This window comes from Acanthisitta chloris, unplaced genomic scaffold (assembly GCF_000695815.1).
Source record: "Acanthisitta chloris isolate BGI_N310 unplaced genomic scaffold, ASM69581v1 scaffold4899, whole genome shotgun sequence".
NCBI lineage: Eukaryota > Metazoa > Chordata > Aves > Passeriformes > Acanthisittidae > Acanthisitta > Acanthisitta chloris.
The window spans coordinates 111,968-128,744 of NW_008692966.1; the positions used below are offsets into that span (position 1 = coordinate 111,968).

The window sequence follows — 16,777 nt, forward strand, 5'->3', positions numbered from 1 at the left end:
GGGCAAAACCCAGCAACAGCAAGGCAGACAGAACAGCTGGAATTTTATTTTGATCTTCTGGAAATAAGCACAGCAATGTGATATGTGTTTTTTCCTCATTTTGCCCCGTTATCACCAGACACTTTGTAGACTACCTTAATCCCCTCCAGCCTTTTTTCTATCTTTCTAAGGAAATTGGGAGGCTGAAGTGGGACAAGTAAATTTTCCCAGGCAGTGTTTTTGGAGAAGGGAATATAGGATGTGACAAGCTTTTTGCAAAGTGAAGTGATAGTTATAATGGCATGAACAGTGGTACACAAAGCAGTGGGTTATCTCAGTGTCCATGTAAATGGTGGGTTAAAGGAGCATGAAATAGATATTTCAAGAGCTAAGCAGGATCTCTACTTTAACATTGCTGAAGACCTAGCTGATTAATTGCTCTCTAAGCAAATTGCTGAAGGACCTGTACTCAGTTTGCATAGAATAATTCAGTTCTGGAAGAAATTTAATTATTGAGCTAATTATCACATTGGATGAGCAGTAACAACCAAACTTAAAGCAAGAGGCCACTGGAGGAAAGCCCCAGTCACCCACCAATCCCAAAAGTTCACTTTGAGAGGTCCTAGTTGAGAGGGAAAAGCTCCAGAGTAAAGGCATTGACTGGTTTGGTTGTTAGGTGTCATGGATTATAGTTTAATCCTACGCAAATTCCCATTGCCCTCAAGAACGTACAAACATAGCTCTGGTTGCTAATAATTGTGGGAGATTTTTAAAATCAAAAATGTATTACCTGACTGCATTTATTCAACAAAACTGAATTTCAGGACAGAAGTTTGCTTTGCAAACTGTCTATATTACCCTTGGTCTTAAAAAAATGAAATAAAACTATAATTCATAATATCTGTATAAAGATTTGAGTTTCTCTGGTAGTGTCTGGAAAGGTGAATCTTTATCTCATGTCCCAAGGCCCATGTTTTAGCTGCTTAAACAATTGCTACCATGTTTGGAATGGAGGATAAAGCCTCAACGGAGCCTGGTTTTGTTTTGTTTTTGAGAGCTATTCTCTTTCCTTCCCTTCTTCCCAGTAAGGCTGCATTATCTGTCTTGGAGTGTCCCGAAGCACTTGTGATTTTCCCTGATTATTTCATGCATCTTCCTCTCAAAGAAAATAAAACAGAGGAGAGAAATTGAGCCAGAGCTGCATGCTGGGCAAAAGGATTCCTACTTCTTATAGACTAGAATTTTCTGAAGTGTTGGTTGATTTATATGGGTTTTAATATCCCTCAAGAATGGAAATGCTTTATAGGTTGGTAAAAAATTGGGGTAAAGCATAATATTGACTTGTACCTCACACTGATTTCAGAGGGACTGAAAGTTAATAAGGAGTCTCATAATCTTGAAACATATGCACTTGGAAATCAGCAGTGTTTCTCTGCTGAGAATAGAAAATTGATTGAATTCCATAACCTAATGTTTATGCTTACTCTTGCATATGCAGGTGGATATATATATATATATCAGGGTGGAAGAGTTCTGACAGCCTTTTTGAAGTAAAATCATTCTTTATATTCTGAACTGCTTAGAAGGCCCTTCCCCCCAGTGCCATTTTCTGTTGCATAGGAAATGAAAATTACAGTTACAATAAACTGAGCCAACCAGAGTCAGGAAGCTAAATAATACATCAAATAAAATGTTAATCTATGTAGATAATATACTAAGATTAATTACAAATAATTTTAATTAAGACTCTTATTTTCTCCAATCATACTTCTGGCAAAGTAGAGAATATGCCTTTTTAAAGCAAAAATCAGTTGCTTTTGGTAGGGAGTAGAACTATAGCAATCCTGGTCTACTGCATGGAAGCCTCTGTGCAATTTTTCTGTTGGTCAGTTTTCCACAGCATTTCTGGGGAGGCTGTAGGGAGTGGATAATAATAGGCTTTCTGTCGCTAGGGACATCAGTGGCATCCTTCTCCCTTTTGGCTTCAACATGAGCTTATAGCTTCAGCTCAGAACCTTCCAACCTTTTAAAATCTTGTATATTGACATATAAAATCCTGGGAACCATAAGTGAGACGAGGACATACTGACTCCCATTGAGTCTCTGCTGTACTTCAAAGACAACATTACCTCGAGTTTACACCCAAGTGTTATTTAAGCTGTTTGAAAACCTCCAATGTAACTGATACCCTCTTTGGTGCAGTCTTCCTTAGAGCGCATCTTAAGTTCTCATAGTGAGTAGCTAAATTCAGGCTTTCAGCCCATTCAAAATCTCCACTATGTCCTGTGCTCCCTACCTGTGTGAGCCAGACCTTAGCCAGTCTCTCCTAACCATGCCACCCTCACTGCAGTTCGACCAAGGACATGGTGAGGACCATGCCTGGGTGTCTCCCTCAGTTGCCGTGCCAGGAGAGGTGGTGCTGTGGCACTTTTCCCCTGTGATTGCAGGCTGTTGAGCAGATGAAACTCACCACTGTCACATGTAACCTCATGTTGACCGTTGTTTGGGACAAATGGCTTGGCCTTTCACTACTTTTTGCTTTAACCCCATTTTCCAAGGAATGATAATATTTATATACTTGAACGATAGACCCTCTGCTAAGGCCTAGTGATTGAAGGCAAAACTTTTGAGGCAGTATTCTTAATGAAGTTTTCTGAAATCCTTAAACATTCCTGCCAGAGCAGTATTTCAGGGAAATTTCTGTTAATCAGACTTTACCATGAAGGCTTGGGAGATGGGTGCTTAGGAGATGCTTTGGATTTCTGGTGTTGAATATCCCTAGTCACCATAACAGTCACTCTCTTCTGTTTAACACATGCTGGCCCACAATGATTTACTCCTTCCTTATTTTCAGACTTTGTTAGTGTCTTTTGTTACAGGTAGCAATAAAAGCTCAATCCAATCTACCTTTTAGTTGCTTTCTGTGTTGTGACCATTTTTCCTCTGGTATTTATATTCCACCGCTACAGTGAAAATGCTGGGTAGGGAATGTGCCATTCATAAGGGAGACAGGGTCACTCTCTGCATGGACTAAGGCCCAGTAATTTACTCTTTTCAAGCAATAAGAATAACCAGGGACTCTCTTGTTGCTGCGTAGCTAAATATGAAACTAAGTAAAGTGATTTTTTTGTTTTACTTTTCCATAGATATTATACACCCACAGAAGTGTTTTCCCCTAAGAAAACTCCCTGAGTCCAGCTGTTTCCCTTAAGGCTTAGAAGGGAAGAAAGACTGATTAAATATTCTTTCTGTTCACTGTTTTGGTGGCACCTGGCTGATGTGTTTCTGGAGCCAGTTCAATTATTTAAGTATACAGTGTTGTCTGTTGTCACAAATGCCAAATTCTGAGCAGACTGTGCCCTAAAAGAAGCGTAATGTAAGGAAAAGGAGGAGGGGACATGGATACTTCTGTATGCTGATGAGCTGCAATATCAAAACTATACTAATCTGAAATAATTATATATGCCTGATGAATGGCTTAGAGTGTGAACTGCATAGTGATATAAATGCAAAATGAGGAGATATGTTAAAAAGAAAATAAGTTTATTGTGAGAATCTTATTTAAAAAAAAAAAAGAAAGAATTGGCTGTACAACTTGTCTTTATTTCCAGCACCAAAAGATCGGACCATTCCAACACCAGACTGGCAATTCAGATCGAGAAGGATGCAGGTATGGCCTGGGAGTTTGGGTGTTCTGCTTGATTTGCAAAATGTGATGTATTTACACGAGGAAGCTGAAGAGGTGTAAAGGGTTTAAAAGTTTTGTGAACATTTTAAATGTAGCAGAGCACCAGTTTGTTGTGTGACCTGATAAGTAAATTTGCTCTTCAGTTCTGTGTAGCTGATCAGATAGCTGTCGGGCTACAAATTGCTTGGTTAACCATAACATTGGTGTTTGTGTGGAATATGCAGAAGACACCCTAGCTAGACTCAAAGCTGTGGGCAGGGAAAGGTTTTGGAAAAAAGCAGCAAGTTAGTGGTGCCTCTACTGCTGAGCAGTTTGGGCTGACAGATATCTCTTCTTCACTGGAGAGAAAGCTTTTTTGAGGGAGAGAAAAGGGGAAATAGGAAAATTTGCAAGAGAAAGAAGGAGGAAAGATGATGGACTGCTCCGCTGGGTATCAGTGCATTAAATGAGTGCTAATCCATGTCCATGTAAAGCACCTTCCCAGGCTGCATCGACTGGTTCCTGTAAGAGTGGAAAGTGAGTGCTGTGAGTGTGTGGCACCTCACCTGACACTCTTCGGTGCCTGGTGAGACAGAACCTCTTTCAGAGGAAACTGATACCAGTGTCTCATGCCAAATTCCAGTCCCACTGAGAGAGGCCAAGGTTTCATATATGGGTTTCTTCTGCTTTAGTGTTCTGTGGCTGATTTTATTTTGCCACTGAGATGGCAGGGGTTTTTATTGTGGAGCTAGAAGTTTACATTTTTATTATTGCTGTTATATCCCCCCCAGACACCTTTTTATCCTTACCCATTACATCAGTAGCATGAACAAATGCACATCTTCAAGCAGAAATTGGTGTAATCCAGGGTGTCCAAGAAGTCAAGAAAGGTATTAGGAGTTCGAAGCATGTATAGTGCTCTTTAATCATTCAATCATTTCAAGGCAGAGAGCTAAGATGTTTCCCAAGGCCATTCAGTCATCTGATGGCAATAACCTTTAGCATTATTATTTATGCTAATAAGTTAATTATGTTTTAAATCCTGTAGCTCAACCAAAACGTTTGTGTGTGTCCTTAAAAGATTCATTTTCTGTTTAAATTTTTAACACCTATACCCCAGAAGGTGTATAGCTGAGTGTGCTTGCACAGGCATATGCACACTCATTGACATACATACCAGGGCTGGGTGCTTAGTGGCCATGGGGATGAAAAGCAGCATAATTACACATCCACTGCTCCTCTTGTGTTGAAGAGCAATTTGTAGGGGAAGCTATAGCCTGTGGAAACTTCATCTTCTGAGTTTTTTTTCTCCATGTTAGGTCTGCGCCTAAACATGCACAAACATAAATATGCAGAGGCACCTGTGCATGTGTATCCACATACACTCTCATGCATACAAATACACCTACAAGATGTTGGCTTGTATTCATGTACTGGCATTTTAAAAGTCTTGAAGGTGAGACACTGCTGCATTATAGAAGAGAAAAGCAGTTCTCATGTCAAGCATATATTATGTAAAGGGGTACAAGCACAAGAAGACAGCAGATTGGATTATGTGACACCATGTTAACATTTGTGAAAGGTTCAGTCCCTTTCATGAATCACCATCATAAAGTGTTACTTTTAATCCAGTTAAATGCCATAGACCTTTATAAGGTGGCACCTCTAGACTGCGATGGGGTGTTGTTCACCTAGACAATTGGTCCAAGCAACGTGTAATTGGGCAGCTACTATTTTTAAAGTGGTAGCAATTCTAGTGGTGAATGTTTCGTTCTTATTCAGTATACTAAGTAAACTCTTAAAATAAGTATCTTCATCTGAAGTACCAACAGATACTTCATGGACAAAGATTTCAAAAATTCCTGGAGGACTAAAAGAAAATAATCCTGATGAAATCAATTAACTTTGTGTAACCGAAGTCTTGAAAAATCTCAGAAAAAATATTCAAATTTAACAATATGTACTGAAATAATAATGATTTCTGTTTTCTTTAAATTAAGAACAGTATCTAATAATTAAATTAGCATTGCAGAAACTTTCAGTGGAGCCAAAAAATCCTTGCTGTTGTAAAACATGGAGGTTGTATTATTGTAGAATCACAGAATGTGTTATCACTGATTTGATCTTTTATTTACATTATTGTTCATATTGAACAAAATTTTCAGGCCTGATTCATTGAAGGAACGCCTAGGAAATGCAGAATGTATAAAGTATCAGGGTGATACCATCGAGCTACAGGAACAAAGTTTAAGCAGGAGTGAAAAATAGCATGAAATTTTATGTGGAATGGTTTTGTATATTATAAATTTTGTTCTTTACAAATGTGTGCTGCTCTGGTTATAGGAAATGATGACAATAATCTCAACTCCATTTTTTATGAGCATTTGACAAGATCTCTGCAGCAGTCTCTTTGTGGAGATTTGATTCTGGGCCGCTGGGGAAACTACAACACGGGAGACTGTTTTATTCTGGCATCGGATTATTTAAATGCCTTTGTGCACTTGATCGAAATTGGAAATGGCCTTGTCACCTTTCAGCTCAGAGGGCTGGAATTTCGAGGTAAGGATCCTTGATGATTTACATAACAACAAAACCAGCAACAAATCCTGTCTGGCTTTTTAATCTATCACAACTCTATGGTATGACATAGAGTTTGAGGATCTTTCACTTTTTACGGGTATTTGTCTGCCTAAAAGCTTGGTACTTCTTTGTATCATTATTTGAATGACAAAATTTTGAAACCTAGATGTTAAGAAATTTGGAGTCACGTTCTGTGGTGCTGTAAGGCTTTCAGAAAGGTGGCATGTTGAGTTGTTTTCTTGGTTCACCGATCTTTTAGGTAATGCCTAGTTATGTTTTCAGATTATTTCTTTTCCTCTGTAACTGTGAAAATCAAAGTTGTTCAGTTCCCCAAAACTTCTTATTGGGAAAAAAAACCCAACCAAATATCATAAGGCACCTTCCATGGAAATTATCCTGTGTCAGACCATGCGAGATGTTAGTGCTGAGATGGGCTCTATCACAGTAGAACAGGAGAGAAACAAGTTGATCAGGTCTTCATATTTCTCTTATTTAGGATGTACTGTCCCTTCAGTTACTTCAGTTAAAGAAGGGACTTCACTTTCTCTCTGTTCAGTGTATTCCTCTGTCAGGACACTCCTCTGAAAGGATTGGCAGTTGCATCCCCTTCCTCGGTGGTGTGGCTTTTGGGAGGCCAGTTGTTTGGAGTGTCACACCCCTGCTGCTGTCCCTAGAGGAGGAGGAAAAATGAAAGTAAAATCACAAAGCTTTAAAACAGCTTTTGAATTTTGCTTATGCTATGTATGTTGACTGCCTGGGTTTGTTACTTGGATTTGTAACCTCTCAAAGATACCACTTTGCAATTGTAGGTGATGGCAGTTTTGAAATACTGGAATAAGCAGCTTTCCAGGCTCAAGGACTATCTAATGGGCAGTGTGTATAGGAGAGTATAATCAGGGTGACTTTTCAACAAGGTTCAGTGTGGCAAAATAGGTGACAGACTGACTCTTTGAATGCACTAAAGTGTGGGAGGATTAGACTAGGGAATAACATGTGTGGGCTTAAGTCTTGACTCTGTCACAGACTCCCTGTAGGATGTTGAACAGGTTGTGGTAAGTGCTTAATGTTCACTTTCCTTTCTGTATAGTGGGGATGAAGATAACAATCCCATGTCCTAAGAGAAGTTATGTAGAAAGAAAACAGTAAATACCTGAAACAGCTTGACATTTTAGTCCCTGAAGAGGTGCCTGTTCAGTGGCAGTGATTCAAGGCAAATTGTAAGAAAAAGCAACTGGAAAGGAAGAGAGTGAATTTGTCTATCAGCCTTGTAATTTCTTGTTGTTCATGATGATTGTGGAGGAATATATGATCATGTATGTGTGGTTCTGAGGCTTCCTTCAATTTCTAAGACATCTGTGCGTGTATTATGTTCTTCTTATGTGCCCCCAAGGTGAGCAGGTGTGTCAGAGATAGATACTTGCATTCTAACTTCCGATAATGTTTGCTGATCATACTTTTGTGTTAAAATAGTTCACTGTAGGATTTGATGCAAAGAGAAGAAAGAAATCTCACTTTTATGCTTAAATTACGTGAATTTTGTGAGGGTTTTGGTTTTCCTTCATGCACTTGCCTCTTACTGCTGGGTCCCTCTCTATCATCACCATCCTCCCCAGGCAGTTGAAGCAAAGTAAATCTTGGAAACAGAGATGAAACAATATGAGAGGATGCTCAAGCTGCATGCTAGCTGTTTGAAAAGATCAGGGGCCTAGCAAATGGCCTTAATGATCTGGAAGTTGAATGGTGAACAACTGGATAGTTTTGTTGCAGAGTGGTTTGTGAAGGCTTCCTTTGACTTTGAGCCAGAATGGTTCATTGCCAGCAAGTGCCATTTGGCACTGGGACAGGGGAGCAAAGGTCAAAAATTGCAGTGTGCCACCTGTCGCGGCATCACTGTACTCCCTAAAATCGCAGTTTAATTAATTAAATGTGTCTGAAAATTGACCTTTCCGTGCAGACTGCCTAACACTGTTCAGTGTTAATTAACTGTAGTTAATACTGTTTCGCTTTTTGAATAGATCCAACATGTCTGCTGTATGCAACAGGTCTCTAAATTCAGCTGGGGCTGAGCCCTGCAGCTCTCATCTTTCACGGGTTGCTGCTTAAAGCCAGCTGAGTTCTCATGAGGAACATCCTGGGTTTCAGTCTTTCTTGCCCTCCTCAGGAGGAGGCTGGCAGCTTGCAAAGCATCAGCCTTACCTGAGTGTTCAACGGGCCTGGGCCAAGAGAGCGGCAGCAAACTGAGCTGGGAAAACACAGACCAATTATCAGAGGAGGAAAGGAATGGGAAAATGGGGACTTCACTTAGATTATCTCATCTTCAGTACAAATCCAGTCCCCTATTCCTCCTCACCCTCAGAGTATCACTGGGGGAAGAGACTGCTCAGTACCTGAAGGAGAGGCAATGGGTGGAAATGGGAGGAAAATGGACTCCTGGTCTTCTCTGAATCCACTACATGATGTCATTCCAAGAGTAAGAGAAAATGCGTAGTTATTTTGTGTCCTCAAGGACATGGTATATGAGGAAGGTTTCTCCAGCTTTCAGAGTATTTGTCAGAGATGTTATGGGAAGAGAAACTAGGAGTGTGTGTATTGTTATTATGTTGTTTGGCCTGGAATAGAGAAGCCATGTAAAGTTGAATAAAGGAACATACCCAAGAAAAGAACAGCTCAAACAAGCAGCATTTTGGCATACCATGTGAGAGCTGAACCCCACTGGACTGTGCAGAATGGGTGCCAAAGAAACCACACAAATTACAAGCCTGCTTAAAGATGGAATAGGAGAAACGAAGGAGCCCAGAGGAGAGCCAGGCACAAGCCAGATAAGAGGGATCTGCCAGATGCAGACTATAACAAAAGCCTCATGGACCCCAAAATGTGAGTAGATAGTCTGCTGTGTGCCCAGTGGAGACTTGCTGAGGTTGTGTGCTGGCACCCAGAGGGTTGTTTGTTTCCAGGTAACCCATGAGGGCTGGTGTGCTTTAGATAAACTGTGCTGCAGAACCATGCCCTTCCTGTAAGATGTTTGGTCCTTCTGTCAAAACGGAGCTGGGCTGCTCTAGTGGGACTATGGGCCACAAGGGTACCCAGACACTTGGGAACTGAGTCTGAGTGAAAGGAGCCAGAAGGGCTGACCTGAATGCAGAAGTTTGATAAGGGGATGAATCAAGGCTGTTCAAAGGAAGTTTGAAAGCTGAGACTGAAACTCTTTTTAGAAGGCATTCTTCGCTCCTTCCTTTGAGCAGGATTGCTGCCTGCAGGGGCAGGAAGGTAAGGAGTGGGCTTCTGCCAAGCAGTGCCAGGAGCCATCTCCTGTGTGGACTGGGCACATTCTTCCCCATTTCAAATCTTGCAAATGGCTGGTGTGAAGTACAACTAAATACAGAGGATTTTTTCTGCAGAAGTGAGAAAGAGCATAGGCAACTGCCCTGGAAGAATGTGATGCTTTACAAAGTCAAGTGGCAGTTGTTAAGCACTAGGCTCATTTCCTCTGCTTTGGGTATCTTGCATTCCTATTTTTAGTTGTCTGGTCATGCACTGTTTTTCACATAGGACCCTGATTCCTTTCAGAATGGTTTCCCACAAGGGGGGAAAAAGGGCTAGAGGAGGAACTTGAAATCTCTAATTTCTGAGCTTTGGCTGCTTGACTTCAATTTCAAACATGTTATTTTAATTGAGGGCCCTAAAAATCTGCTGCTTCTTAAATAGGAAATCTGTGTTTGCTTTGGAAACAAATGAATCACAGCAGTGTTCTCTGTGCTTGTGACTGTTTTCTGTTTATGACTAAACCAAAAGCAATATTTGCATTTTGGAGTTCTGGATTTTCCTATGAGAGTTTCTCATTGTGGTAGCTGAAAAGCTGTGCTGGCAATACTGCCACAGTAGTGCTCAAAGAAGGAGTCATAGACTCTCCTGAATCTAAATGTACTGGGGCAGGAAGTACTTGCTGCCTCCCCAGTTTGCAGTCCAACCTAATGGAGAATTGGCATGATAAGTGACTGATCCAGATGCCTTTGTCTCAGCTTTTAAATGAAAAAACAAACCCAACCAAACCCCTGTGGGCAGGGTAAGAAGTACAGACTGAGCAGACTGAAAGAAGAGTCAGCAAAGCTGGGATTCTTTCATCTTTCGTTAGTCCTGTTCGTATCAAGCACCTTGTATGAATTAGTTCTTCACTCTCACATTCTATGGACAGAGAGAGGATGTGCCACCATTGTGTCATTCATCCTGAGTGTAAAGCAGAGGGGAGGCTCAAGACCTCCAGGCATTGAGAGGAAATGCCTGACTCCTCCTTTGTGGAAAGTGAAGAGAAGGTAGTAATGAGCCTAGAGCAGGGCAACACTCCAAGGAGCTGCATGTTGATGTAAAAAATACTCAACGCTGCTGTCTGGGTTAGACCACAGCAGTATGCTAAAAGCAGCCTGCCAGAAGAAATACATAATGTATCATTTAATTTGAAAGGAAAAGATAGGAAAACCCACAATTAGGGAACAAGCAGAAAGAATGTCAAAATATATTGCTCCTGTGAGTTCCCTGTAGAACAAGGAAGATTTACAATATTTTCCTGTTTAGTCTGTCTCTCTACAAAGTGTCTTTTGGAGAACATTCAGTTAGGCATTACATGTGTAGAAACTAGTTACTGAAGAGGTGATGCTGAAGTCTTGAGGAGCTGTTTTCTAACCGATGCCCAGTATTCTTCAGTCATGTAATGAACTTCTAAATCTCTGCTGTGATTTTTTTTCTTACTGCATGTTGCACGTGCAATATTCATGCTTCACTTGGAACTTCATTAGATGGTTCAAGGCAAGAGGCACAGAGCAGACACAGATGTAATTGTACATAGTGGAAGACAGCTGTGACAGCAGGATGGGATTGCCTGTGGGTTTTTTTCTGTGTTAACTAGCTTATTTCCCATGCAAAATGGTGTATGAAAGCAGCCAGTTTGGGGTATATGCTTTAGGCACAGTAATGGTGTCTAAGAAGTAAGCACAGTTACTCATTCCTGTATAGTTTTATTACAGTAGCAAGTACATTACCAGTGTAAGGAATATTTATTGGTGTTTGATTTTTTGTGTCTGAAGGCTCTGTAGAACTAGCAAGAATCATTCTTTATTTAGAGAGTGCTTGCAACTTTCCCTTTTTTACAAATCAATTCTTGCTGTTGGGAAATAAAAGTGCCCACCTTCATGTGTTTCCTGAGACCACACTTGAAGTATGTTCAGTGTATGTACCAGACCATTAAAAGGTATTGATAAATTACAAAGAGTTCAGAGAAAACCTGCCATTTTTAACACACCCCTTGGGAGAGAGGGTTAAAAACCATAGGTGCATTGTTTGTGGGAAAGAATAAGACTGAGAGACACAATGCTTGGAAATACTAGAGGCATGGCCAGAAAGGATGCAAAGGGGTTTTTTTAATCTTGGTGATTTAATTGGGAAGAATGGCCTGAAACAGCAAAGAGGATACTTTGTTGAATGCAGAAAAATCTGTGATGTACAAGCCTTTCTAGGTGTACAATAATGCTCCAACAGTGCAAACCATCTATGAATTTCAAATAGGCTTACAATAGTTTCTGTAACACATACTAGAATAAATATTTGATGTCTTTTTTCCCTTTCCTCCCTTCCACAATTTTCTATGTATATATGGGTGCACTGGAGAAGACTTCTGGAAGGAAGGAAAATGTTAGATGCACTGCAGCCTTTTTATTGAGAAAACATCTTTGCCAGAAACAAAATATTGCATCTTGCATTACACTCTAAAAGATGTGACATGAGAGGTTTTTGTGGTATTTCATAGCTGCAAGCTTAACAACCACCATCTTCAGAGAATGCCTTCTTCCACCTGGGCTTCTTAATGTGCCTCTGTGGACCAAGAAAAGGAAAGGTTTCTGAAGAGAAGGGATGCCTGTTATTAGAGCAACTGATCTGGTTTGAAAACCAGATTATTTTTCAGGCATGCAAGTACCTGAAGCAGCTGAAAACCAAACCACAGTTTTATAACTAACAGCTTTGATGTTTGAGGAAGTGATACTGTTTTTTAAGTCCCCAGATTTTTCTTTGAAACAAGCTGGAACTATCAGAGTCTATAAATTACTGTTCTTAATGCTAGTTCCACAAGCAAAAGAGCAGGAAGGAGCCAAAAAAGTTGCAGGTTTCCAGAATATGTCTAGTTCTGGGGTTCAGGAGTTTCCGTCTGTGAGCTCAGTTTGCACCTTTTTCAAGTATTTGGTTTTTTGTGTTTCCAGAACTGTATCTGATGCGTGTTTCAGGAAAGGATGGCCTTTCAACGGCTATAATTGTGCTCCTTGTGCTTCTTTGGGGTGATAGCTTGCTGAGAGAAGGAGCTTTATCCATAAGAATTTGGGAATACTCGTATTTGCAGCAGAGCTTGGTGGAGCAGAGTCAGGTAATTCCACTGTAATGCATTTATTTGTAAAATACTCATGTGTGTGGTTTTGCCAAACAAATGGTGAACAATCAGGTGTGTTTGTGGAGTTGTCTGTGAAGAGACCTCTGCATGGCCTACAAAAGGAGTTACCCTGGGTTTCAGTCCATCTCCACGGCTCCTATCTCCATATCCAGCTCCATCTCTCAGACTTCACCCATACTTAAATCCCCTAATCCAAAACTGGTTGTTGGGGTCACAGAGTTTACAGCTGGAAGTGCCTAGTGTAGGAGAATGATTTATGATGATCATGATGTCTGTGGTTAGGTTGGTGCATGAGCCCTCTGAGCCCTTTCTATGTACATTCTCACTATAATTGCTTGTGTGTTAGCAATCCTCAGTGCTCACACTATTGCTACCTTCAGCCACAATAATTAGTCCCCATTCTGGATGTGTTATTAAACCGAGATGTTTTATAGAAATTAAAACTGCTCCTAGAAGTATGTGGTTGTGTTACAGATTTTTCTTTCACCTTTTTTTCTTTTCACTCACTGACTTTTCAAAATTGAATTCAAAAGCACACTGTGGTTTCAGCCTTAAATTCTAGAAGGCTGGGTGGTCATTCTTTCAGGTGTATTTTATGTATCCTCTTGGAGTGAGATTACAGTCTTCAGTTGCAGTTTTCTCATTTCCATTTAGGCCAGATCATTCTGGCAGAGCACAAGTCAGTCTGCAAATCCTGATGCATCAGGAAAATACAAAGAGCTCCAAGTTCTCACCCTGGTTTTCTCCTGAGCTCACATAGGCTGACCTTGCTTCGTTCAGCTGGCACATGTTTTCTACATTGATGGATTTTTGGCAACCATCCAGCGTTAGATATCTCACAAATGAATTGGTCTCATCTATACTAGCAAGTGTCACAGTGAATGACTGAACTTGAGTGAAGTGCACGAACTTATTTTCTTTCTACTGCAGAAAGAAATGTAGAAAAAAAATGTTTTCCCTCAGATTTTGAAATCACTAATTACCAGTGAAAACATTTTCTTGTATTTTAATATTTAATGGTACTACACTTAATTATACTGCAGAACTGAAGTGCACGTTCTGCTCCTTGCTCTTTGGTTTTATGAATAATTCTCTCAGAGCTGCTTGAACTTGATAATTTTTTGAGAAGCAATATAAAAGTTGTCATTTAAATCATCAGCTTATAACTTATACACAAAAGTTTAGGGTCATCCTTCTGTAAAAGATGTACACAAATGCTTAACTTCATTTACTGTGTCTTGCCCCTTCTGGCTCAATGCATAAAGCTGAGCACATGCTCCTAGTCTCTGTGGTACTAGTGTCTAGAGTAATGAACCAAAAACGATTGATGTAGGCACTGGTAAATGAAATTTTTCAGTAAAATGCAAATCTGGCATTGAAGTCCAGCCAGTGCATTACAGATTAAAGCAAAGCCCCATTAAAGATGAGAGGAAATTACTGGCAACCTTTCTAGAACTGACTGCAGGAATTGGGAGGGAACCAACACGTACTTGAGCATCAAGCCTGAATGTTGTCTTTGCAGACTTGAGCCCTTTTACTAGATGTCGTTTGGAAATACTGATTAGCAGATGTTGCTAGGAATGAGGATTGGGTGTTTTGTCAGAGCACTGTCCATAGCTCAGATTACACCTTTAAACTTAACAGGGATACCCCACAGGCTCTGCAAGCAGTAAAGACACCAAATCCCTGAGGTGGTAGTACCCAAGTCCATCAAACAGCTTTTGTTAGGCAAGTGCACAATTTGCCAGATGTTGGAGAGCACAGTCCTGATTTCATTCTTTGGAATAAATCTGTAAAATGACCACATGAGCTCCTTTGGTTGGTTCCCAGAGCTTTTGTAAGAACACGGTCCCAGTTGGAATGTCTCTTGCTCCTCAAGTTCAACACTGATTGCATACACTGTAGTATAATTTTAGTTTTAGCTGATTAAAATTACCTAGCAAAGATGAGTTGGAGGCATTTTAACCTGCTGACTTAGCTGAGAATACAAATAATGTTCTGGCATCATCTTATGTTTGTTATGCATGTGATTACTGTTTCCTTTAAACATTGAGGATCTCTTGAATTTGCCTTTTATTTGCTTTGCCAGCCTCATTAGCCCCTGTGTTTTACAAAATAAGTGGCCTAAAAAAGCTAATAATTGCAGAATCTGCAGTAATAATATTTGATATTTATTAGCAGAGATAATAGAGACAGCACATAGAAACATCCAGCATTCCATAGGAATGAAATTTGATATTTTCAGACCAAAAGAAACAAAATTATGAAAGAATAAACTTACGTAGACTGAGCGAAGCCATCTTTAATTCACATGGTTGTAAGGGGATCAGTGGGAGTTGATTATTAGGCTTGTGTTTTTAATTTTTCATCAATTTGGCAATGCTTAATCTAACACCTGGGATGAAGATGTATCTTCTCTTAAATTCAGTGTAAGACTGAGAGACCTTTAAACTTTCAAAAATAAACATAACAGCAATAGTAACAGCACCAGCATACACATTTCAAGCAATGTTCAAAGGAATATACTTTCCCAACCTCAGTCTGAGTCGAATGTCTTTTGACTTGACTTCACAGAAGCATCCAATGACCCAGAGTAGCTGAGGCTTTTGTGCTGTTTAGCAATACGTGTTAATTCATGTAGAAATCTGTGAAATACAAAGCAGAAGCAGTCCAGTTCATGCCCAGTCCAACTAGAATCTCAGCTTAATAGGTCATTTTTTGGCAGTGCTGAAAGGAAAGATGTTTATATTTGGGTGACCTGAAGACATGTAATATTTTTCATATTGTATATCCCTGAAGACTAAGGAGGAATGCAAACAACTCTGGGTCCACAATATAAATTTTCCTTCATAGAAAACTGAACAGAGAACACTGGAATATACTGGATCCTTTTCCCCATCTCTTAGGGCTACAATCCTGCTTTTTTTCTCACACATTTCCTTCAGATTTTTCTATTCCTTTTTTCTTGTATACTTTTGCTTGCTGCATACACTTTAGAAGGTGTACAGGTGGAAAAGAGAAGGTGATAACCAATATTTTAGCATATTTTTTTATATTTTGAAACGTTTCTATTAGTGAGGAGGAAGGAATATTCTGGATACTATTTCTGTTGGTACAGACTACAGTTCACAGGCTCTTGAACAGACAGTTGTGATGGGACTGGGATAGAAAGTTGAGGGCACAGCAGTTGTCATTATGGTTCACAGAAAGGCCTTTGGGATGATGCCTTGCTCCAGGCTCTCTTCTTTGGTGTGGGCAGACTGCAGGGAACTGGAGCTGGCACTGTGTTCTTTCCTGGTCCAACATTCAGATGATGAACATAGCCAAGTTCTTCTCCCATTTACAGTCACACAACAGGTCTGTTGGTCCTGGTGGGGAGGGAGTGATAGCTGTTGAACTGCAGTGCAGTGTGTAGCATTTTCCTTTCCTATCGAGTCTGTTTGGAAGCTGCCAGAGCCAGCAGTCTGAGGGGAAGGCCTGTGTGAGACGTGTAACTTGCATAACACGAGATGGCTTTTAAGGATGGTTTATGTACAAATTCAGTGGAGAGTAAGTTCTGCAACAGCCCCCAGAGAATACATTTTTAAAATATGCAAATATCAAAAACATGAAACTCGTGTGTTTTGAGAATACTGGGGGGACCACATGGGTACCTGCCTAGATTTTTATTAATAGTGCCATACATGGTATAGAAACCACATTCATAGATTTCAAATCCCCAAGGGCTCAGCTTGACCATCTAGTGCACACAGCACAGGCTAGAAATGCAGAGTCTGCATTGTTTCTTCATCTGCCTCATGACTTCTTTTTGAGGTTTTTTTTTCAGAGAAATTTGCTCTACTTTGATCTAAAGCCTGTGTAATAGACTAATTAGAGAGCTGTTCTGTTCTCATGATGTACTGCCACTGGTGCTATTCATTAGAGATGATCCAGAGTAGCTTTTACTCCAGCGGGAGAGAGAACAACCCAGTGGATGTTATTTTTGGAACCTGCTTTCCAAGATAGTTTGCTAAAACCCAGATTTTACAAGTGCTCTGACACACTGTAAAATCTTTCTTTGCGTCCTGTATGTTAGCTGAAGAAGCAGACTGAGACTTGGATCAATTTGCTTAATGTGCCTG

At 40.2% G+C, this 16,777-nt stretch overlaps 1 protein-coding gene across 1 annotated transcript in view; it reads left to right on the plus strand.

The window, feature by feature from the left end:
• The window catches only part of PCNXL2 (pecanex-like 2 (Drosophila)), a gene marked incomplete at its 5' end in the record, with an annotated part of 148,871 nt that overhangs the window by 105,036 nt on the left and 27,058 nt on the right, over positions 1–16,777 (plus strand). The window contains 2 exons of the mRNA XM_009082871.1: positions 3,591–3,649; positions 5,990–6,205. Of these exons, the coding sequence (XP_009081119.1) occupies positions 3,591–3,649; positions 5,990–6,205 (275 nt within the window). The remainder of the gene's footprint in view (positions 1–3,590; positions 3,650–5,989; positions 6,206–16,777) is intronic.